The 24300-nt window shown below is 37.3% G+C and overlaps 3 protein-coding genes across 5 annotated transcripts in view; 2 read left to right on the forward strand and 1 right to left on the reverse strand.

Annotated features, from left to right (window-relative positions):
- LOC135127253 (semaphorin-2A) overlaps window positions 1-13327 on the forward strand; it is a 917845-nt gene extending 904518 nt beyond the window's left edge. For both annotated transcript variants that reach the window (XM_064053681.1, XM_064053680.1), the window contains 7 exons: window positions 2641-2748; window positions 4822-5092; window positions 10408-10638; window positions 10739-11152; window positions 11208-11484; window positions 11535-11970; window positions 12021-13327. In XM_064053681.1, coding sequence (XP_063909751.1) covers window positions 2641-2748; window positions 4822-5092; window positions 10408-10638; window positions 10739-11152; window positions 11208-11484; window positions 11535-11970; window positions 12021-12092 — 1809 coding nt within the window. In that variant the 3' untranslated portion in view covers window positions 12093-13327. The remainder of the gene's footprint in view (window positions 1-2640; window positions 2749-4821; window positions 5093-10407; window positions 10639-10738; window positions 11153-11207; window positions 11485-11534; window positions 11971-12020) is intronic.
- An 898-nt stretch (window positions 13328-14225) lies between these two features.
- LOC135127254 (WD repeat domain phosphoinositide-interacting protein 4-like) lies at window positions 14226-16191 on the forward strand. 2 transcript variants are annotated; one of them, XM_064053684.1, is made up of 8 exons: window positions 14228-14723; window positions 14771-14845; window positions 14892-15084; window positions 15138-15318; window positions 15367-15575; window positions 15622-15723; window positions 15773-15894; window positions 15943-16191. In XM_064053684.1, the coding sequence occupies exons 1-8, from the start codon at window positions 14675-14677 to the stop codon at window positions 16056-16058; spliced, it is 1047 nt and encodes a 348-aa protein (XP_063909754.1). In that variant the 5' UTR covers window positions 14228-14674; the 3' UTR covers window positions 16059-16191. The 2 variants fall into 2 exon arrangements, with proteins under 2 accessions (XP_063909752.1, XP_063909754.1); XM_064053682.1 differs by having other exon boundaries at window positions 14226-14723; window positions 15773-16191.
- LOC135127255 (small integral membrane protein 20) lies at window positions 16122-16590 on the reverse strand. The gene is made up of 3 exons (XM_064053685.1): window positions 16388-16590; window positions 16284-16340; window positions 16122-16234 (listed from the first exon to the last, which is right to left on the reverse strand). Exons 1-3 carry the CDS (start codon window positions 16500-16502, stop codon window positions 16194-16196), a joined length of 213 nt encoding a protein of 70 aa, XP_063909755.1. The 5' UTR covers window positions 16503-16590; the 3' UTR covers window positions 16122-16193.
- Window positions 16591-24300: the final 7710 nt, after the last annotated feature.

Raw genomic sequence — 24300 nt, forward strand, 5'->3', positions numbered from 1 at the left:
CGTAATCTGCACGACGGCAGCGCCATCGCATTGCCAAGAACGCAGATAATTTACACTACGTGCTTGATTAGCATGCAGAAATGTGCGTCCTTAATGCTGGCAACGGAACACACATTTCGGAATATGATGCAGAAAGCAGCAGCCGAAATCGCGCAATCGTTCATCACAAGTAATTAAAATGCAATATTCAACGAGTGCACACTCGCTTTCACAATTAGCCAAAGTACCATACAGTATAAATGGGCGTAATTGGAAAAACGGTCCTCTTGAATCTGTTTGCTTTGCCCTGCCGTGTGGTTTGACATTAATGGCCGGCGCTTTCATCTTAATTATTATTTATTTCGGGCTCTTTCGTTTCGCGGGTTAATTAGACCAGTTGATTTGTCGACTCTTATGATGCGCCTTCAAACGGGATGGTACTTTAATATTCAAAACGGGGACGGTACCTCTCGGGGGACCATTAGCCTGGATGCAGTTAGGAGCGCGTATGAATATTTCACGACTCAAATCGAGGATGAAGATGTTTATTGTAAATGACGGATGTTGCAGCGAATGGGACGTTGGCAAGAAGTCGGCCAGGAAATGAAAGTTAAAGGCCGCTGAAGACGAGCTCTCATAAAGAAATTTGTTTTGTGTCGTATGAGTAATGTTCCGAGCTATTTTTCTGAGATCGTCTGCAATATAAAACTACCATTATTATTATTACCTTTTGGAGATCATCACTGACCTGGAAATTTGTCCTCTTACGTCCACTCTGATTCAGTCTGCGTAGTGCTAAGCTGTCCCCACCTTCTATATGGGTTTAATTGAAGATACAAAACCTTGATGACTCATCACATGGTTTTCTTGCACGTGCCATTACTCCAGACTCCAGAACGGAAACCGCCTGGCTTTTTTGCCGAAAACATTGCGGATACACGCCGAAACAGTTGACCCGTTCTCGATGTGTTTGCGCGGCGAGCCCTTTAATTAAGCGGAAATTTCCCGCTAATGATGTAGTTTTGGCGCTTTACCTGGTCCATTTAACTTCCCCAAATGGAAAAGGAATATAAATCTGCAACGGGTAAATATATAAATCGCGAAATGACCAGTGAACAAACAAGACCAGGATTTACGACCAGTTCTCGACTTGCAGCAGTGTTAAAACCCAAGCGTTGAACGCAAAAAAATACAAGCCAACTCTTAAAATTAATCTTTCGCTCCAGGGATTCTCCTTTTCCGATTCTTTATACTCCACCGCTTCTTACGAACGTATTAATGTAATCGCGTATGAGGTATGTTTCTGTGGCTTTATTTTTCCCGCGCTAATCCTAATGGGAGATGGATATCATCAAGATTTTATTTCTTCAAGTCGTCGTAAAGCTTTCGACCATCAAAATGTAAAATGCAGAGGGGTAATTTCTTTATTTGCGTCTCCATAAATTTTTATGCTTTATGACGCCGGCTTTATCGGGGCGGCGATTGTGTACAGAGTGGCCCAAAGCGGCTTTTTCGCCGGTCTAAACATAGCTGTTCACTTACTAGACTTTTATTTATCTTCTATCAATAATCTGTCAGAAATAGGTATTGTGAAGGAAACTTTTTCTCTTGGTGTCGTTACCCCTTTTGATAGGACAAGGGCACATCTTTGACCCGAGCGTCAACATAATCTTTTAATTTCTTTGTGTCTTTCTTGATCCTGCTAAAAGCACTTCGAGCAATAATCAAATAAATCTGATACCTAATTTGTGTTAAATGTTGTCAGAGACATCTAATACTCGCTGCTTTCCTTTAGGCTAAATAACGTCCCCCAAGTTTAATTTGATGCCCCATTATGGATGTTACCCCACGCCATCTTCACAGATCACCCTGGAACTTCCACGTTGTAGACAAAAACTTTCATCCAATTTACGACTCTTCCAACTATCGACTCAGACACCAGTCCTATTTTTAACATTACGTATCGTCTATTACCAAATTACGGGTATCGGTAACTCCTGACGTCACGTCTGATTCATGTCTACTATTATCCACATCGACATGTATAGCCCGCCTCCGACAAATCCAAGACAATTTCCTCTATTTTCACCACTAAAATTTTTATTCTTTACGACTCGGCTTTTATCGGCCGAGGGGGTGACTCCGCCACTATTAGACGTTTTTCCTACGCATTATTAACGTCAAAAGGAAACGAGCGCCGGATCGGTCGTAAGACGGAAGATCAAAATTGAATAACGCCCAGTTTGGGAAAAGAAGGAAGTTTGTAACGTTTCTCGGTGTCGAATCACAATGGCTCTTAACCTCCGACCGCGGAAATACAGCTTGGCTATCGATTCCCCATGGGAACAACTTCTTATACAGTTGGAAAAAGTTGAGTTCCCGACGGCGCAAAAAGCCCTGATCGCTCGATTGGTCTAGAAATTGGCGTGTTATTCGCTGCTGACCGCCGGGAACCGCTAACCGGACATGTTAGGCCTTCAGCAACATATGATTTGAACGCTAAGGCGCTTTTAGCGGCCGAGACATTTAACATAGTTTGCTGAGGAAGGAAAAGCCGGCCGAATGCGGGCAAAATCACGTACAAGCTAGTAGAGCGAGTGCAGCGCGGCACACTTACACACCAAAATTAAAAATTCCAATTTAACTGATGTTTTGTTTCAGCACTTCGACTGTCGCAACCACATCCGAGTGATCCAACCGATGGGAGATGGTCATAGGTTGTACATCTGCGGGACCAACGCTCACAATCCAAAGGACTGGGTGGTAAATGTAAGTGCAGAGACGATTTTTAACCTTTTCGTGTCACTTTTTCACCTTCCGAATGAGGTAAAAATTATTCGGGTTCGACAAGTTTATCTGCGATTCTCCCGTGCACGTCCAGAGTCGTGACCTAAAGTTCGAACAAGAAACGTCTTAGCTAAATTTTAATCTTTTCCGCACGTGTGTCGGAAAGTTGTTTATGCGGCCAATTGTCCTAGCAGATCTCCTGTCGTACAGCAAGGAGTGAGATTTAGGGGCTTCACAATGGCGAGAATAAACTGCTTAGGGCAGAATTAAATAACCTGAAACGCGAGGAGGAAAGCGCCGCAACGTTGCTATTATGTTGATGTGGAAATGCGGTTTTTTCCGGACTATTTATAGCCATTACAATCCATACAGGAAAATTTTATGGTCGGATCACATGATAAGTTACATCGATTTTGCTGGTTTATGACACTCGTGTTTTTTCGTACTCCACTCAGAAGTTTTTCATTTAAGGGATGAGTTACTCGAGTCAATATTAATAAAAGCGCTTCGCTTCCAAATAGTTTACCTTAACTTTACTACGAAACGAAGTTATTGTTGGAGTAGAGCACTAGATGTTGCAAAAAATCTGCATTAATAATCACGCGAATTTTTGCAGATGCCAGAGGCTACTCGAACTTTTTCATTAACAGCCTAATTAAATCATGTTTCTGACACGAACATTTTAACGATGCCATAAGGGAATCCGAAAAAAAGCATATTGCGCGAAAATGAAGTTTGCTTAGTACTAATTGAATATTTACTTAGTCGGTCCCGGTATCTGACCTGGATGCAACGAATAGCAACTAATTGAACGAAAATTAAGTTTGGATTCAAGAATTTTTCACTCGCGGAAAATTCTCGGTTCATTCATAATTCAGGCACATTTCCGAAAGTTTACATTTAATACCAAGGGTAAGAATTAAAAGGCTAGATTCATCCTGCGAAAGCTTTTCCGGAATTTCCGAAGAAACTTATGTTAGCATAATACGTAATTTGATCTTTTCTGCACTGTTCTACCAAGTTCCAGCCTTTAAAGCCACCAGCGTTTTAATTCTGCAGGTTTGGCTTCTTTGTTCCGTCTGCTCTACGAGGAACTACTTAGAAAGCAAGGATACATAATAGGGCATTAACGATATTATGAACTCGTGCATACACAGTGCACTGCTTTCGTAAAGACACGATGTTTTCTTAATTTCGTGATAGAACTTTTGAACCTTGCTTAAATTTTGTGCAAACGCCGTTGTGTATCGGCTATCCAGGGTGTATTAGTTCTAAGCCGTATGTTAACTGAGAGTTTGGAGTACGTTTCACGCCATTGTTCGATTCGGTAGTTGGCGTAACTTATTTACGTTTAGCTAGGTAAATAATCCGAAATCCATTATACAGCATCACGGTCTCTTTACACGGCATTATGTATTATCAAGCTAATATTGTGCGGTTCGGCGGGGGTGCACGCAAATGGGAAATCGATGTGATTCTTGCGAGGCGAGCATCGGTAATGCAGGCGTGAATCTTTAATACCGTTGCCATTGCACAAGCTTATACCAAGGTGAGGGTGGAGGAGACGTCTTATCGCATTTCGCAGGAGCATTTCAACCTAACTCGTATTTCGCATCGCATTACTTTCTCCCGTGTTTTACTTATTTATTCCGCCATTTGCTCTCGCCATTGAGGTTATTACACTTGACTATCATCCCAAAACTCTGTGACGATGGTCATATTTATTAAATTCCCCAAAGACGTTTCGGCCCTTATCGAAAATTTAATAACAGCGAATCCCTTGCAGATTTAGCAACACTCGCTTAACTTCAATTAATACGTCTGTAATGTTGAGGATTCCTTGATGTGCCGATTCGAGCGGAAGACACCCCGAGCCACGTGATTCCAATTCGAAATGGATCCCCCAGCGCGATTGTCTGTATATCTAAATATAGCTGAATCTTTGATAATTTCGCGTTAGCGCACTCGATTTGCGAGAGATATACGACTGCTAAATCAACAATTTGTGAAAATTAATGGCCGAGAACGCTCGAATTATATTGGGGGTTGTTTCAGGGGAATTTGACGCACCTCAGTCGCAACACGTTCGTTCCGGGAATAGGACTGGGCATCGCCAAGTGTCCCTACGATCCTGCAGACAATTCGACAGCAGTTTGGGTGGAAAAGGGAAACCCCGGAGACCTGCCAGGACTCTACTCCGGAACCAATGCGGAGTTTACCAAGGCAGACACAGTCATTTTCAGAACCGACCTCTACAATCTAACCACCGGCAGGAAGGAATTCAACTTCAAGAGGACGCTCAAGTACGACTCCAAGTGGTTGGACAGTAAGTATTTACACGACCGACACCAAGTTTATTTCCCAAAATTCGAAAAACTCTTAGTGAGTATCAAAGTCAATTTTAATGTCAGCAAGAAGTAACCGTTGTTATTGTTAAGATGATCGGTGATTTAAAAATCGGCGTGGCTAAAACTCTGACGCCACTTCTAGAAGTTCCACAATCGAGGTCTTTCTGGAATCCCCCATCGCGACTTCAGCTTCCAGATTTTTCACGATGAGTCACCCATCATCGTCGTACGTACTAGAACCCATAGGCGTCGTATGGGTTTCTTTCGTAACATTATTGAATGGCAAAAAAAAATTAAACTTACATTACCATAAAATTCGCTTTTCTTTTGATGCAGCTAAGTGAAATTGCGATCTTGTTGTCGAAATAATAAAAGAACAAAGCACCTTTTATTCGCCGCTTGATGGATTTACTGCAATACAGCTCAATAGGCAGACACAAGCTCATTACCTTCTTTAAAAAATATACATTTTGTTTAAGTGTTTGTGTTTTTGTGAATGTTGGAGCGATAAACTTCATTGTGGGTTCTAAACCGTAGTTCGCATTTATCGACTTACAACCCCGACACAGGGGAGCGACGTAGACGAGCCATCATTGACGTTAACTAGTTCCAGACTTGATTTAATATTCCCTCTCCAAGTCAAGTTTTTCCGAATCATTACGATTAAAGCGGCCCCAGAGTAATTGGCTAGGATCTAGAGGAATTTCATAACACCAACCCTCAAACATTCCGTCAACTTCTTCCATAATCCGCTGACCACGTCGTGCGCATTTATATTTATTAAAACTAAAAAACTCCGCACTAATAAATAATACAGTTCCAGCCACAGTTTCATGCCGCGCTGCCATTAAATAAAATTAACCGCATCCCAGGTACCCAAAATATTAAAATTCCGTTAAATTCGTGATTTTGAAGCGACGTATATTGCCGCGCTAATAATAAATTGAGGCGGCTACGGTTGATTTATACCCAACCATCAGTGGCATTTATTGTGTACATATTCCCGAAGCAGCCGTATTTTGCGCGAAATTTCCCAAAATAACAGGCATTTTCTCGCTCGGCGGGGAGTGTTGTGGTGGCCAGGTCGAGGCCTTCGCCGTAAGCGCTGTCTACGGCTTATGTGTATTAATATCTTCTGTCTCATTTGGCGAAAACTCGTAATGCGATAAGCGTGATCGCTTCCTGCGAGCTCGCTGCTAATTCGGACGGATCACCGGAGTCGATCTTTATTAGTGTTAAGGGATACGCGGAATTCAGTCCTGAGATAGTAATTCCCAATGCCGTCTAGAAATGGCGTCATCAAACAAAAGCATGTGCGAAGTCGGGATAATTAAAACGGGGAGCCTTCGCTTCATTCTTGCTCGGCCACGTTTCTTTGATCGTCGACCTACAGACTTGATCCGAGCTGTGAGGAGGAATGCAGGGAAAAACGATGATGAAGGAGCTGATAGGCGCAATCAGGCAAATTGCTCCGGATAGCTAAGTGGACATTTTGCAAATTTTTACCGCCGCTGCGAATTTCACTTTCAACTCGCCAGCTTAATACGAAAATAACAGAAAAAACCGAAGGAAAAGCGGTGACTCGTTTAAAACTAGTTCAAACTTGGCGGGAGAAGGTGACCGCCAATCACGTCGCGCGCGATGACGTCACAGCCACTTTTTCTCTACTCGTACGTCGCAGCCGAGTTTATGTTGGCCGGTGCTTGTTTTCTGATTTATTAATGTTTCTGACATTCAGTAGTACATTTAAGTTTTACTAGCTAACAGGCCCTTAAATAAACCACTTTCGGCGCTGATGTTTGCGAAGTTCTAAGTAAATGTTCCTCCTTGCAGAGCCACTTAATACACATTTTAATAAGTAATCTCGCTGAAAATATAAGAGCTCGCATGTCGAGGTGTTCAAAATTGAAAGTGCGATTTTACGGCTCGATCATAAAACTGTTTAAGGTGATGGCGGCGAAAAGTTTGGAGGTAAAAGGGGCGTTCGGTACTTAGCCTCGCCACAATGAGGCCTTCATAAATTAAATTTTCAATATCAGAATGCCGTCAAGATTACGTCGGGGGGCATAAAATGCAAAATTCGTACATTAGAAATTAATGTTTGGCGTTCAGATAGGGGCAATTAGTCCTCCAACAGGTGACACCGTCGGCCCTTGTTATTTCAGAAGCGAACTTGTTTCATAATTTTCTAATTTCCATTCGCTCCACCTTGCATTTGCATACATATTATCCCGGTCCGAAATTTTTATGTGCCGGAATGAAGTCGCTCCCAACATTTAAATTTCGCGGATGCATTTCTTACATAAGTAAATTGTCAAGGAAGGGCAACTTATAAAAATGTAAATTCGCTCGAAATTAAATTATCTGGAGGAGATTAAGGCGATCTCTGCAGAAATAATCCGGGGAAGTTCAAACCGAAGTAGTGGCACTTTGCTCGTTACCAAGTTTTTTGTTTTTTTGTTAAAAGGATTTCGGTGTCAGCGTTCAAACAAATGTACCCCAAATAAATAAAGATTTGTTTTAATTATTTCATTTGTTCAATAGCACGGAACATGTTTTCTATATATTTGGTAACCAAATTAACTAGTTTCATATTTCGCTGATCACTTCACAATGCATATTTAAACAAAAGCTGTATTATTAATTTCAAATGGGGATAGATTTGAACTACTAATGGTGGCAAATAATACTTGTTTACAAATGTGAAAATTTAAAATATATTATCCAAAGGCGAGGCCGATAAAATCAAATGTCAACATAAATGTGTACCAGTCAATATTTGACTTTTAGTTGACGATTGCTAGCGTTCAGTACAGCCAACATCGGATCTTGTTTATACAGAACTTAGTATTCATAACGATGGTCCAAGAACATTCCACATGTCTTAATTTCGTTTTTTCTTCTTCGTCCATTCGCTTCACAAACATTTAAAATGGATATGGTAAAGAAAGTCCAGCGACGGTCCGAAAACTGAGGGTTCGTGCCTAAACAAGTTTCGGTCTTTGGAACAGGTGTCTTCAATACAAGCTCCAATTCCAAGCAAAAGATGGCAGGACTCGCTACAACAAAAAAAGAGTGCGTCGACCCAGGGACGCACGGAAGGAGTTTAAACTCTGCATTGTCAATTTATATAAATTAAAAACATATACGCGGCGAAGTCATTAATTTTCTGTTGGTGTTCTATAATACGAAAAGAAAGAACTTAAAACTCCAACAATATTGTTTAAAATTCGACTCGTACGGGATGGGAATTCATTGTAGTTACGGGCTGCACTTCGTTTACTTGAGAATACAATAACATTGATTCGTTGCACTCTGTTCTTAATTGCCGTTCTCATTTACTTAGCCGTTTTACTAATTACGTTTTCTTTAATTGTATTTATGGAAAAAGTGACGATTAAATTCAGCGATTATCACCCGCTACTGATTCCCGGCCATCTAGCGCGTCATGATTACATTTGTGGCGGCACAATAATAGCTGGGTAAGCGAAGTAAAGATCAAACGCTTTGTGGTCTAGTGGTGAAGGCACCTGCCCGGCAAACGGGATAACCTACACATTCACACCAGTTTATCTCTCTCTCTCTCTCTTTCTATAGCGCGGCATTACATGCCTATGTTCAGACTCCGACACCAGTGTCGGTGTCGGATGTCGGTACGGAAAAACGTGAGCTCGTAGCTCAATCTCGACTTTCTATTCCGGCGCGCGTCGTATGCGTGTTTTTAATATTAAAAGAAAGGAGTTAAAACTCAAAAAAAGAAAAACAGAGAGAAGAGACAGGAAGGGCTCGTTTGCATTATGTATAGTGAGCCCAGCCCCTTTTCACCCTTATTTGGTCCACCGGAAAAATTTTAACGGTACGTGGACAAACAGTGATATTTAAAGAGTACCTCCGCTTTTAATTCTGGCGTCCAGCTTCGCGCCCTAAGCCTCCTCTTGTGCCCGGATTTCCCAACCCGGCTAAAATCCGCCAACAAAGACATAAAAACCCGGTCTTCGGCTTCTCCTGCTCCCGAACGCGGGGGTTGTCAGATCGACCTATCAGACACCTGAGTGCCAGCTCAGACCGTAATCATGCATGGAGTAATCAAGTTAGGTAGGCAAGGAGCAACGAGCGGAAACACCTTTGAGTATCCCGTTACCCATTACAGGCTCGTCCTAATCCTGCACCTGCAGGTTCCCATAGCCACCGAGGGCAACCTCCAACCTCGGCGATGTCGCCCTCGTTCGGGCTCTCACTCTATGATTTAATTATCGGCTGTGCTCGCGCACCGCTTACCGTGATAATACAGATTACCGGTAATTGGATTGGCGAATTTGCGTTTCACCGGCCACCTCGCCGCCTGATGGACTACGAAAGCGTTACGCTCGCTTTTTTATAATGAAAAGCAGCGACACGCCGTTTTATCGCTTTTCAATACGGTGGGACATCGATTACTTGTGTGGTCGGCCATCGAAAAATTATGGCCGAGGCGACACATTGGATTGTAAGGTAATGGAATTTCACGGACAGCGGAGTTTTGCGAGATACCAATTTATTTCTGAAAAGGGGTACGGTCTTGCACTTATTACCATGTTTATTGTGGAAGGACGGGAGGTTAAGAGCGGCGAGAAGATTAAGTGATTTGTGGAGAAGCGGAAAGAGACTGACCAACGAAAGACCTCCTTTTAGATAAAATGAAAATTAAAGATTTTGTATTTGGGACAGTCAGACTTTACTTTAGTTGAGTGAAAGGTACAAAAACTAAGATAAATTTAGCTGCGAGGCATTGTTTCAAACATACATACTACTCCAGTTTTTTAGACACGATAACTGTAGAAATAGTTTGTGCGGATGCAAATAAATCCCATCATCATTTATAATAATCCTCCGCGCTGCAATTATTCCAATTGCAGATTTAGCCGTCCCGGTGGATTCCTCGCCTGCCGCAGCGGTTTTTTAAACATTTGCCACACTCAAAAATCTCTATATTATGCATAATGCGATTTGTCGGATATTCAATAATTACGCACGCATATATTTTTCCGCCTATTAACCATTCCATTATGCACCGCATTGCCATGTATATTTTCGTTTCAGTGGCGTGGCCGCGCTCGACATTTCGGGCCCACCCATGCGAAAATGAGCCCGAATTATATGACAAGCACACAAAGATTAAATAAACGGAACGATGAATACCGCGTAAATGCTGATGCCTTTCGCAACTTTTTTATCGGTTGAATTGCTTATCAGAACGCGCGCATCAGAAATGGATGTTATTTAACCTGATCCGTTTTTCTGTTTCTCTTTTCAGAGCCGAACTTTGTGGGTTCATTCGATATCGGCGATTACGTTTTGTTCTTCTTCAGAGAAACCGCCGTCGAATACATCAACTGTGGTAAAAGCGTTTACTCGAGAGTGGCGCGAGTTTGCAAAAAGGACACCGGAGGAAAGAATATCCTCTCGCAAAACTGGGCCACTTATCTCAAAGCTAGACTCAACTGCTCCATTCCGGGAGAATTTCCTTTCTATTTCAATGAAATACGTAAGTATCGAATTTCACTTCCGCTGCTTTGTGGTTTCTTTGCGCTGTACAGCTATTAAGCCATCCTACCGACTGCGCCACGTTACCTGTCTGCTTACAGAGAGCATATACAAAGTCCCGGGAGATGACACCAAGTTCTATGGGACGTTCACTACTTCGACGAACGGTCTGATGGGTTCGGCGATTTGCTCGTTCACGTTGGACGACATCCAGTCGGCCTTTAGTGGTAAATTTAAAGAACAGGCGTCTTCGTCCTCGGCTTGGCTGCCGGTTTTGACCAGTAGGGTCCCGGAACCGCGACCTGGAACCTGCGTTAACGACACGGAGACCCTTCCCGATACCGTCCTGAACTTCATAAGGTCCCATCCTCTGATGGATTCGGCTGTGATGCACGACTACGAGAAACCGGTGTTCTTCAAGCGGGACGTCTTCTTCACGAGACTAGTCGTAGACAAAATAAAGGTGGATATAGGGGGCGCTGTTTTGGATTACACCGTTTATTACGCTGGAACTAGTAAGTTAACACTAGTTTAGTAGAGCAAACACCCAATCCGTAATTCTCGTTTTAGACGACGGCCGCGTGCACAAGATCGTGGAATGGCAACGCGACAGCGACGGAACATCCTCAATCTTATTAGATGTCTTTGATGTGACGCCCGGGGAGCCAATTCAAGTTATGGAAATTTCAAAAGAACATAAAGCTTTGTTCGTCGCTTCTGATTATAGAGTGAAACAAGTGGACCTAGTTATGTGTAACAGAAGGTACGATAATTGCCTCAGGTGCGTCCATGACCCCTACTGCGGTTGGGATAAGGATTCTAATGTATGCAAACCTTATTCGCCTGGGTGAGTATTTCGAAGCTATTAAGAGCCAGCTCTTTAACGTATTTCCGCAGATTGTTGCAAGATGTATCGAACAGCACCGTGGATGTTTGCGATAGCAGCGTCGTTAAGAAGAAAATGATCGTGACGTGGGGGCAAAGTTTACACTTGGGGTGTTTCTTGAAAATGCCGGCAGTTTTAGCGTCGCAAACCATCACCTGGTACCATTATTCGAAGGAAAAGGGTCGCTACAAAATCCAGTATAGGCCCGACAAATACATCGAAACGTCCGAACACGGTCTGGTCATCATTGCTGTAACTGAGGCAGACGCGGGTCGCTACGATTGCTGGATGGGTGCGTCTTTGCTGTGTTCGTACAACGTGACGGTGGATGCCCATCGTTGCTCGCCTCCTGCCAAAAGCAACGACTACCAGAAGATCTACTCGGACTGGTGCCACGAGTTCGAGAAGTACAAGTCGGCGATGAAGACTTGGGAGAAGAAGCAAGCTGTAGGTGATTGTGATAATAGCGTGCCGTTTTAGTTGTATTTTTTTTTTAGCAATGCGCTTCTCGCCAGAACGACAGCAACCAAAATAGTCACCCAAATGAAATATACAGGCCACTAGTCTGATAGCTCGTTCAGCGCGGTCCGCTTGCTCTCACGTTTTTAGGAATTCCATTGTACTGGACTATGGTTCTTTTTGTGTAAATATTTTCGTAGGTATATTGATAAACTACCAAAGTGAATTCAACGATCAATCAGTGAAAGTGCCCTGTTTATTTGTGATGGACTCGAGAAGAGGAGAGTGAGTGCTTAAAATGTGCTTTTAACTTTTAAAAAGTTCGTCTTGTTTTGCAAGTTTGGTAGGACATTTCGATGTAAAGGTTCTGCATCGGTTTGACCCGTTGATTTCTATTTTTGTATTTGTTTTTCGGAAATTCTCTAAATATTGTAGGTCTGTGATATATATGTACCGTAATTTCTTGATTGATTTTAAGAGTTTGACATTGGATATTTGCAAAACAATCAGCTTCAGACAAACTGATAACTCCGGACCAAAGTGAATGGACTTTACTGTTAACGGCGGTTAGTTAAATCCGACATATTGTAATTTTAGTGCGTATTCAAAGCAATACTTTTCGCTTGCAAAGTGTTGGTCCCTTAAAATATATACCCATTGTAAATACGTTCCAGGATTAAAATTTATTTCACTTTTGAGTTGAGTCACGAAAACAGATCTTTTCGGATTCAGAGATTTTTATGAATTTACGGAGATTATTTGAGTGACTGAAACGTTCAAAAGATCTGTTGTGCGCATGTTTTATTCGTATTTAAGGACAATCACTTGAACAGATTATATATATATTTTCGTTCACGACAAGGATCCGTTTATTTGCAAGTACGTAATAATTGACGAGATTGTAAAATATTCATCACATATTGTTATCATATTTCAGAAATCTTATAGTATTGTTTGTTTTAATGATATTGTACTCCTGTAAATACCTATGTATAGTTATTTATAACATCTATGTAATTTATACTACATTGTAGAAATTACAATAAGACGTTTCCTGTAGCTAAGCTTCATTTCATTTGACGCAACTTTTAGTTAGTTCGACGTTTCGTTGACACAACATGACACAATAATTTTAAAATAATAGGAAATACATATCTTTGTCTGCAATAAATTGAAAGTAGTTTATCTTGTTGTACTGATCTTCGGTTATTGTAAGAAAATGTGCTTTACCGCTAATTTTACCCAAAATTGTAGATAAGTATTCTTGTTACGAATTTAAAAAGTAGAGATTTTCATAACTAGTGACTTCACTTCTATGAAGTGATTGAAATATTTATAGTATTAGTTTTTCTATTACTACTTATATCATAATTTTATTTCAGTGGAAATAGATTTAGTTCCTTAACACCCAAATTGTGAAATTTTGTGCAAATCTCATCATTTTGTGTACTTTTTTGTAAATACCTACATCGCCCATTAAATTAGTTTATGCTATAGCAGAATGACATCCCAATGTAAATTGTAATGGCTATGTCGCTATTGCTCTGAAATTATTCTCAATAAAGATTATATAATAAATGTGGTTTCATTTTTATACGTGTACACCGACCATAGACATCGACGAAGTCAAAATCGAGTAAGCTTACCGTGGTGAAGTTAGCTGCAAATTTGATTTATGGTTCTAATTCGTCTGGAGAGGTTTTTGGATTTATGACTACGACCAACTTCTTCGTTACGATACTTTACTTCAAATGTGGCCACTGCACACACTATTTTATAGTTTGAACAAAGGTTTAAAAGACTCAAACCCGAAGCTAACTTCACACGGTTCAAATTTTCCAGAAAATCGCTTTTATTCAGATAATTGCGCCAAATTATAAATACAAAGAAAGATTTACCTTAGTAGAGCCCCATTGAACAAGTGAGCACACAAAATTTACTACGAATGTCTAAAATAATTATTAAAAAGGACACAAAATTACACAACTGCAACAACTTTGAAAAACCGACGAAAAACTGCAAATGAAGATGGCTTTGAGCGTGATTACCAACCAAAGTCACTAAAAGGTTAGCCAATCAGACGGAGTTAAACCTAAAAATATTTAGACGGTTTACTCGCTGAATTTAACTTATTACAGTGTGGATTTGCAATTTTGACTACGTTATCACTGATTACAACTTGATAATCAATATTTTTAAATCTGGCGCGGTTTAGTTTCAGAGCTCTCGTTCGGGGTGCTAGCGTTGGCTGTCAAATGTCAAACGTAACCAAAATAAAACAATAGAACAGCTGATGGGCCCAAAACTGGCGAATTATTGAACATTTCTTTGTGATTTCAAACTGTTTTGTGATAGTGAATGCTAGTGATACCTCTAATAACCATAAGAACTCGTTTGTTACTTACTAATTGTGCAATAGTTTTTTTATTGTTAGAAAAAAACCTTTTTGTTATCCGTGCACGTGTAACTAACTCGCAGTTTATGTTTTCTGGCTGTTTTCTCAAAGATTTGGTACAAAAACGAACGTTATTTAAACTAATATTTAATTTTGATAAATAATCGTCAGCTTTGGTTAGGTTGACACTTCCAGTCACTAATTATTTAATTGTTGATAACAACCACGTCCATAGAAATGTTTTGTTAAGTGAAAACTCAAAAGCAAGACTTGTTTAGATCACCCCAGTACAGAAAAATGGACACTGATCGTAAAATTATTAGTCTGCGTTTTAATCAAGATCAAGGTTAGTATGAAATAATTTGCAGCTCTTTGTTATGTATTACCTTTCAGGGTGCTTCTCTTGTTGTATGGAGAGTGGTGTAAGGATCTACAATGTTGAGCCATTGGTAGAAAAGTGCCACTATGGTAAAGTGAACCTTTCACAACTTCAGTCACTAAAAATATTTTGCAGACATCGAAACTGTGGGAAGTGTGGCCAAGTGTGAAATGCTATACCGCACTAATTTAATCGCGTTAGTATCAGGGGGCACCCGGCCGATGTTTTCCGACAACATTTTACTAATATTTGATGATCTAGTAAAGAAGTTTATTCTAGAAATAACGTTTCCGTCGTCAATACAGGCAGTGCGGATGAGAAAGGACAAGTAAAATCCACAAACAAGTGTAGTAATACACGCCAAATTGATTTTTTTTGCAGAATTATCGTCGCTTTATTGACTAGCATACACGTCTTTTCATTCCCAGCCCCAACACAGAGACTTTTTTCACTAGAAACAATCAGAAACCCTAGAGGTCTTTTAGAATTGAGCCCTTTGGCTGCAGGAGAAAAGCAAATAATTATTTTCCCTGGCCACAAAGTGGGGAGTGTGCAGATATTGGTAAATTCCACCTTGACGTTTTTCATTAATTATCAAATTGGTCTGTAGGACTTAGCTTGCACAGAAATGGGAATGTCCAGCGCTCCTGTATGGATCAGCGCCCACAAAGGAGAATTAGCGTGTTTAACTTTCAACCAACAAGCAACAAAAATCGCGACGGCTTCAGTCCAGGGTACTTTGATAAGAGTGTGGGACCTAGCAACCAAAACACAATTAGTTGAATTGCGAAGAGGAAGCGACCCAGCCACTATTTATTGGTAATTCCAAAAATAATCACTATAAAAATAAAATTACATTTTCCAGCTTAAACTTCAGCAGCAATTCTGAGTACTTATGTTGCTCGAGTGACAAAGGGACTGTGCACATTTTTGCAGTCAAAGACTTGTGGAAAAACAAGCGGATGTTGTATGTGCGTTTTTTATTGAATTAGTACCTACTTAATTTGTTGTTGCAGAATACCCAACACTAATATTTTTGGAAAGTACGCCAATTCCCAATGGGCTCTGGCCAATTTCACCGTTCCGCAAGAGTGTGCGTGCATATGTGCCTTCACAGAAAACAATTCCGTGATTGTTGGTAAGACTCAAAAAGAGATCTCTGCAAAACGTAACTTTTTTGTGATAGCTGCTTGTTTGGATGGCACTTTCCATAAGTACGTTTTTAACCAAGACGGCAATTGTAACAGAGATGGGTTTGACGTCTTTTTGGACGTGTATGATGATGATGAGAATTTGTTATAGATTTAGTTGGGATGTGATCAACTTAGGATTTTTTTGGTGTCTATTTTCACAATTTTCTACAACTGCATTACTAAAATCAACTATATTTTAACTTTGCCATGAATATGTACAATAAAGCGATTACTTAACCGAGTGTTAGTGTTTTTTTTCAAAGGGGTCACTCCATACTTTCATATCTGAAAAATGGAGGTTATATTGTTGGAATGTTTGTAAAGAAAGGCTTACTCCCAGGCTGGATATCTTCCTGACGAATCCCTTGCCTATTCCTTTCTTGAATTTTTTCTATAACATAGTATTTCGTCACGGTTTCTTAAAAGTAAGCAACTTACTGTAGTGTTCGGTGTTTAACATTGGATGGACCACTATTGGATAAAGAGCTAGTCCTATTACTCCTACAATACTACCGACGAAGAGTTTGTACCGCCAACCAATTAACATAGTCATTTTTTTATCTATTTAAAAGAAAAATGTAAATACTTTCAATAATATAGGTTATGTTTGTGGTGGATTTTTTAGGGACATGATTATTTAATATGGTGTGGTTGGTGTTGCTGGTTCTCATTATGTATCAAATTTAAAATTACTGCCACTGCTAGCGATTCATTACAAATAAATTGCTGCTTTAATTTCCTCATTTGTGACAAAACGTTTCGTTTGTTGTTGAATTTATCGTTTAAAAATTGTACACTTCAAAAATTAGTTTAATGGAAGCCAACATGCCAAGATTAGTTCATACGATAACATCACTTTGAAAACGGTGTAAAACTGGTTGCCGAACTGTGCTTTATTACATTTAAAACATTTTAAAATCGATCTGTTCGAGAGCACATAAATAAATATGTAGTTCGTTAATTAAGCCGGAACCAGAGGGCTTAAAATCTGGCAAACCTATTCATCTTAGAAGTCAAGATTTTTGTAAATAAAATCAACATTTTGCAATTTATAATTTTATTTAAATGTTAAGAAGTAACATAGTCCTGAATTTCTGACTTATAAATACGCTATTGAGATTTTTCGGCTTTTCGATTTTTTTTATTTTTCGATGTCTCAACTTTCCGTTGTTTCAATTTTTGTCCTCTTCAATTCTACGGTTTTTAAATATTCCGATTTTTCAATTTTTCGAATTTTCACGTTTCTAAATTTTCAGTTTTCTGATTTCTGAAGTAATTTTTTTGTTTTTCCATTTCTCGACTTGCTAAAGTTTCGATTTTTAACTTCTTCAATTCTGCAATTTTCTAATTTTTGGATCGATGAATTTTTTTTGATTTCTTGATTTTTTACTTTTTGGATTTTCAATTTATTCATAAACTCTAGATTTTTCAATTTTTCGACTGTTTTATACTTCGATATTTCAATTTTTCAACGTTTCAATGTCTTAATATTACAATTTTTAAAATTCTATACATATTTCAATTTCTCAATTTTCGATTTTCCAGTTTTTCTTTTTTAAAATTTTTCGATTTTTCAATTTTTTGATTTCTCGATTTATCGAATTCAGATGTTTCGTTGTTTTGATTGTTCAATTTCTCGATTTATCAATTTTTCAATTTTTAACTTTTATTTTCGGGTTCCGATTTCTCAATTTCTCGATCCTCTGATTTTTCGATTTCTCAATGTCCCAATTTATGAATTTTTCAATGTTCCAATTTTTTAGTTATCCCATTTTTCAATTCTTTAATTTTTTTAAATTCTGGAGTTTCAAATTCTGGATTAGTCAATTTTTCAGTTTTTCTATTTTTAAATTTCAAATTTTCGAATTTTTATTTTTTGATTCTTTGGTGTTTGGATTTCTCGATCCTTCAATTATGTGATATTTTAATCGTTCAATGTTTTAAATTTTAGATTTTTAGATTTCCAGAGTTTTTGATTTTTCAGTTCTTCAGTATTTCTATTTTTCAATTTTTCAAATGTTAACGTTGCTAAATTTTCAGTTTTCCGATTTCTCAATTAATCTATTTTTGATTTTCCCACTTCTCAAAACTTCGATTTGTCAGTTCTCCAATTCTTCAATTTTTCGATTTTCTAAGTTTAAGATTTTTCGACTTTGCTTTTTTGGTTTTTTAATTTCCCAATTTTCCAATTTTTCAATTTCTCAATTTTTTGGATATTTCTTTCAGTTATGAGATTTTTCAATATTTCGATTTTTCGACTTTTCAGTTTTTGAATTTAGCTGACTTTTTTTGATTTCTTGATTTTTTACTTTTTGGATTTTCAATTTATTGTTAAACTTTCGATTTTTCAATTTTTCGACTGCTTTATACTTCGATTTCTCAATGTTTCAACTTTTCGATGTTTTAATATTTCAATGTTTAAAATTCTAGTGTTTTCGATATCACGAGTTTTCAGTTCTATATTTCAATTTTTCGAATTTTTAAATTTTCGATTTTCCAGTTTTTCTATTTTAAAATTTTTCAATTTTACAATTTTTTGATTTCTCGATTTATCGAATTCAGATGTTTGATTGTTTTGATTGTTCAGTTTCTCGATTTATCAATTTTTCAATTTTTAACTTTTATTTTCGACTTTTTACTTTTGGGCTTTTCAATTTCTCCCTTTTCCAATTTTTCAATGTTTCAATTTTTTAGTTATCCGATTTTTGAATTCTTTAATTTTTTTAAAATCTGGATTTTCGCATTCTGAATTTGTCGATTTTTCAGTTTTTCTATTTTTAAATTTTCGAATTTTAATTTTTTGAGGTTTTGATGTTTGGATTTCTGGATTCTTCATTTTTGTGATATTTTAATTGTTCAATGTTTTAAGTTTTAGATTTTTCGATTTCCCGATTTTTTGATTTTTCAGTTATTCAGTATTTCCATTTTTCAATTTTTCAAATGTTGACGTTGCTAGATTTTCAGTTTTCCGATTTCTCAATTAATCTATTTTTGATTTTCCCGCTTCTCAAAATTTCGATTTTTCAGTTCTCCAATTCTTCGATTTTTCGACTTCGCTTTATTGGTTTTTCGTTTTGGATATTTCTTTCTTCATCTTTTGAGATTTTTCAGTATTTCGATTCTTCGACTTTTCGATTTTTTATTTTTGGATTTTCAGTTTTCCGTTTTTTAAACTTTAGATTCGCAATTTTTCAACTTTTCCATATTTTAATTTTTCAATTTTTAAATTTCTAGATTTTTCGATTTCTCGAGTTTCCAATTCCATATTTTAATTTTTCAATTTTCCGAATTTTTAAATTTTCGATTTTTCAATTTTTTGAGATATCGATTTATCGAGATTCGTATGTTCAATTTTTCCAGTTTTAACTCTTCGATTTTGGCCTATTTCGATCTTTTAATTTTTCCATTTTTGGATGTTTTCAACTTCTGGATTTTTCGATTTTTTATTTTAGGATTTTCAGTTTTTCGTTTTTTAAACTTTAGACTCTCAATTCTTCAATTTTTCCATATTTTAATTTTTCAATTTTTAAATTTTTGGATTTCTCGAGTTTCCAAACTCGATTTCATCCAAACTCGGTTTCTCAATTTTTAAATTTCCTAATTTTTGGATATTTCGTCCGATTTTGTGATTTTTCAGTTTTTCGATTCTTCTATTTTTCAATTTTTCGATATTTGAGTTTTGGGATTTTGTGGTATTTCGACTTTTCGAGTTCTGGATTTTTCGATTTCTCGATTTTTTACTTTTTGGATTTTCAGTTTTCCGTTTTTTAAACTTTAAATTTTTCAATTTTTTAACTGTTGTTTTTTTCGATATGTTAACTTCTCAATTTTTAAAATTCAAGGTTTTTCGATTTCTCGAGTTTTCAATTCTATAATACATATTTATAAATTAAAAAAAAAAACTTAAACAATGGTCGAAGACAAGGTGAGATAGGACTCTAATATTTAACATGGGTGAAGAAAGAGAAAACTAAGTTGAAATAAAATTGCAGTACCTGAACAAGAGAGGTCGCTGGAGGAAACAAAGAAACATTTATTTTGTAACTATCGTTTCTGGTGAGAAGATAGCGCTACGAGTAACAAAAATGCAGCCAATACAATAAATTAATTTCATTGAATGAAACATTATTACTTTCCTTATTAAAGGTGTTATTATACTGTATGGTCGAACAAAGATTGCAAATAATTTCTCTACCTTCTCCACTTATATTCTTCCAAAATTAAATTTGTAATCAAAAAATATAGTATTATCATTTTCATTTCCTTTAATTCTCAACAATCTAAAAACATCATCTCTTAATTTAATTGAGCTTTTTTGTCCATACAAAAGAAAATTCTAAATAAGTTTGACTTCGTTAAAATTTAAATTTCAGAATGTAGCATGGTGGTTTGGGCGGGCTCTACATACTTATTTAATTTCATTATTTTTCCCATCGCTTCACATTCCCAACTCCACCCCATTAAATCAACCCTTTAATTTCCCATTTTACTCAGAATACCCCCACTCACAAATGGCCCTACAGAAGGGCTGAAGAGTGCGTTTAATGACACGAGCTGTGCGTCTCTGCGAAGGGTTATTTAGAGAAGAAAACCATACCCCGTGTTGCCGTCTGTTAGACCTATTCGGGGAAGTCCCAGTGCTCTATACAATTCATTTCTTTTCACAGAAAAGGTGGTGGCACAGCTAGGGGAGGTTTAAATGGAACTTTAGAGTTATTGGATTTGCTACACAATAAGTTCCTCAATTTCACCGAAATGTCAATGGCGACTGAACAAATGAAATTCAAGTTTGTGTCTAATGGGGTTAATTTAGAAAAAGATCGACGCTTTTTCGTTAAAGCTCTCATTAGGAAGCTTTCTCTACGATATCAGCTATTCGGTTATCGCTGGATTGACACAAATTGACACAGCTAATTCTGAAATCGATTGTTGCGTCGGATTCCGCAGATCAAACAAAGAGCTAAGTAGCAAGGATGAAAATTTCGAGGAGTTTAGTGTCGAGATAACGGATGTAACAATATGGTAAGAACGAAAAACAGACAAACACGAGTTTGGTTTCTTACTTCGGCGTGTAATCCCACCTTAACAACGAAACTAATTCGGAATATTACGATACAATATCGAATAATTGGTTTAAGTGAAAAGGTTAAGCTTAACGTGGAACTAATTTATCGGTAACCAAAATCGCTTTGATCATATTGTGAAGGGATTGTTTTGTATGTCAGCGATAAATAGGTTGCCAACTTCAGATCTGCAGAGAAATCCAAGAGTTGTTTTCGTAAATATGGGGAAATGGCTTGCTTTGTATGTAAATTTGTACGCAAAGCGTCAAACTTTCTTGATGCAGAACGGTTTTGAAATCTATTACAGTATTTTAAAAAATGTGTTTTGAACATTTGAAATGACAGTCTACTGTAGGATTACGTCCCGGATTTAAATTTGATATAAATAGGATGCTTCTTTTTGTGTCAGCCAAAGCGTATCCTGTCGATCTCAGGCAAAATTAATTAAGAGTTAGTTTTAAAATACCGCATCTTAAAGGGCAATTCTAATTTTATTCTGGAACGTAGATCTCGACACGCTCATTCCAAAAATATAGCATGTTGATGGTTATGAAGCAACATTTTCGAAAAAATCGCTGCGAAATGCGAATTTTTGAAAATTTCAAAAATTTCGAAATGTCAACGGTCGATTCTGGAAAAAATGTTGTAGGTTTCAAAAAACCGAAGCCGGATTTGAGTCTTAGAACTCGAAATCTACAAGAAAATGTATATAGTTGAATTTCGAAAATGTCAAAATTTTTGCGAAATTTGAAGAAGGGGGACCGTTAAAAAATTTCAATTTTAAAAAATTTGTCTAAAAATTATGAAAAAATTCGGGGACGTAGATCTCGAGACGCTCATTCGAAAAATATAGCATGTTGATGGTCACGAAGCAACATTTTCGAAAAAATTGCTGCGAAATGCGAATTGTTGAAAATTTCAAAAATTTCGAAATTTCAACGGTCGATTCTGGAAAAACGGTTGCAGATATCAAAAAACCGAGGCCAAATTTGTATTCTAGAGCTCGAAATCTACAAGAAAATGTATTTAGTTGAGTTTCGAAAATGTCAAAATTTTTGCGAAATTTGAAGATTGAAAATTTAAAAAATTTCGAAATTTCAACGGTCGATTCTGAAAAAACGGTTGCAGGTACCAAAAAACTGAAGCCGGATTTGAGTTCTAGATCTCGAAATCTACAAGAAAATGTATTTAGTTGAGTTTCGAAAATGTCAAAATTTTTGCGAAATTTGAAGAAGGAGGGACCATTAAAAAATTTCAACTTTAAAAAATTTGTCTAAAAATTATGAAAAAATTCGGGGACGTAGATCTCGACACGCTGATTCGAAAAATATAGCATGTTGATGGTCACGAAGCAACATTTTCGAAAAAATTGATGCGAAATGCGAATTTTTGAATATTTCAAAAATTTCTATATTTCAACTGTCGATTCTGAAAAAACGGTTGCAGGTACCAAAAAACTGAAGCCGGATTTGAGTTCTAGATCTCGAAATCTACAAGAAAATGTATATAGTTGAGTTTCGAAAATGTCAAAATTTTTGCGAAATTTGAAGAATGGGGAACCATTAAAAAATTTCAATTTTGAAAAAGTTGTCTAAAAATAATGAAAAAATTCAGGGACGTAGATCTCGACACGCTGACTCCAAAAATATAGCATGTTGATGGTCACGAAGCAACATTTTCGAGAAAATCCCTGCGAAATGCGAATTTTTGAAAATTTCAAAAATTTCGAAATTTCAACGATCGATTCTGTAAAAACGGTTGCAGGTATCAAACAACCGAGGCCAAATTTGTATTCTAGAGCTCTAAATCTATAAGAAAATGTATTTAGTTGAGTTTCGAAAATGTCAAAATTTTTGCGAAATTTGAAGAAGGGGGGACCGTTAAAAAATTTCAATTCTAAAAAAGTTGTCTAAAAATTATGAAAAAATTCGGGGACGTAGATCTCGACACGCTGATTCGAAAAATATAGCATGTTGATGTTCACGAAGCAACATTTTCGAAAAAATTGATGCGAAATGCGAATTTTTGAATATTTCAAAAATTTCTATATTTCAACTGTCGATTCTGAAAAAACGGTTGCAGGTACCAAAAAACTGAAGCCGGATTTGAGTTCTAGATCTCGAAATCTACAAGAAAATGTATTTAGTTGAGTTTCGAAAATGTCAAAATTTTTGCGAAATTTGAAGAAGGGGGGACCGCTAAAAATTTTCAATTTTAAAAAAGTTGTCTAAAAATCATGAAAAAATTCGGGGACGTAGATCTCATCACGCTGATTCCAAAAATATAGCATGTTGATGGTCACGAAGCAACATTTTTGAAAAAATCGCTGCCAAATGCGAATTTTTAAAAATTTCAAAAATTTCGAAATTTCAACGGTCGATTCTGGAAAACGGTTGCAGTTACCAAAAAACTGAAGCCGGATTCGAGTTCTAGATCTCGAAATCTACAAGAAAATATGTTTAGTTGGGTTTCGAAAATGTCAAAATTTTTGCGAAATTTGAAGAAGGGGGGACCATTAAAAAATTTCAACTTTAAAAAAGTTGTCTAAAAACTATGAAAATATTCAGGGACGTAGATCTCGACACGCTGACTCCAAAAATATAGCATGTTGATGGTCACGAAGCAACATTTTCGAAAAAATTGATGCGAAATGCGAATTTTTGAAAATTTCAAAAATTTCGAAATTTCAACGGTCGATTCTGGAAAAACGGTTGCAGATATCAAAAAACCGAAGACGGATTTGAGTTCTAAAGCTCGAAATCTACAAAAATGTATTTAGTTGAGTTTCAAAAATGTCAAAATTTTCTTCTGAACATTAAAACATTTCAATTATAAAAAGGTTGTCTAAAAATTATGAAAAAATTCAGGAACGTAGATCTCGACGCGCTAATTCCAAAAATATAGCATGTTGATGGTCACGAATCAACATTTTCGAAAAAATCACTACCAAATGCGAATTTTTGAAAATTTCAAAAATTTCGAAATTTCAACAGTCGATTCTGGAAAAAATGTTGCACCTGGACCATCAACGCGCTATATTTTTGGAATCAGCAGGTCGAGATCTACGTCCCTGAATTTTTTCATAAATTTTAGACAACTTTTTTAAAACTGAAATTTTTTAATGGTCGTCGCCGTTATCCTTTTTCGTCTTTTTCGTCCTTTTCGTCCTTTTTCGTCCTTCGTCCTTCGTTCTTTTCGTCCTTCATCCTTTTCGTCCATCGTCTTTTTGGTCCATCGTCTTTTTCGTCCTTCGTCCTTTTCGACATTCGTCCTTTTCGTCTATCGTTC

The sequence above is a fragment of the Zophobas morio genome, unplaced genomic scaffold (assembly GCF_036711695.1).
Source record: "Zophobas morio isolate AGI-343-1 ecotype UQ-CSIRO unplaced genomic scaffold, CSIRO_AGI_Zmor_V1 ptg000011l, whole genome shotgun sequence".
NCBI classification, from domain to species: Eukaryota; Metazoa; Arthropoda; class Insecta; order Coleoptera; family Tenebrionidae; genus Zophobas; species Zophobas morio.

What these genes read in the sequence shown, in the direction of transcription:
- LOC135127254 (XM_064053682.1), top strand. Translation starts at nt 14,675, where the DNA reads ATGGACACTGATCGTAAAATTATTAGTCTGCGTTTTAATCAAGATCAA. An exon ending in GCGTTTTAATCAAGATCAAG is followed by an intron (nt 14,724 to 14,770) that starts GTTAGTATGAAA and finishes ATTACCTTTCAG; the next exon opens with GGTGCTTCTCTTGTTGTATG. An exon ending in GGTAGAAAAGTGCCACTATG is followed by an intron (nt 14,846 to 14,891) that starts GTAAAGTGAACC and finishes AATATTTTGCAG; the next exon opens with ACATCGAAACTGTGGGAAGT.
- LOC135127255 (XM_064053685.1), bottom strand. Translation starts at nt 16,502, where the DNA reads ATGACTATGTTAATTGGTTGGCGGTACAAACTCTTCGTCGGTAGTATT. An exon ending in GTTAAACACCGAACACTACA is followed by an intron (nt 16,341 to 16,387) that starts GTAAGTTGCTTA and finishes ACTATGTTATAG; the next exon opens with AAAAAATTCAAGAAAGGAAT. An exon ending in GGAAGATATCCAGCCTGGGA is followed by an intron (nt 16,235 to 16,283) that starts GTAAGCCTTTCT and finishes TCCATTTTTCAG; the next exon opens with ATATGAAAGTATGGAGTGAC.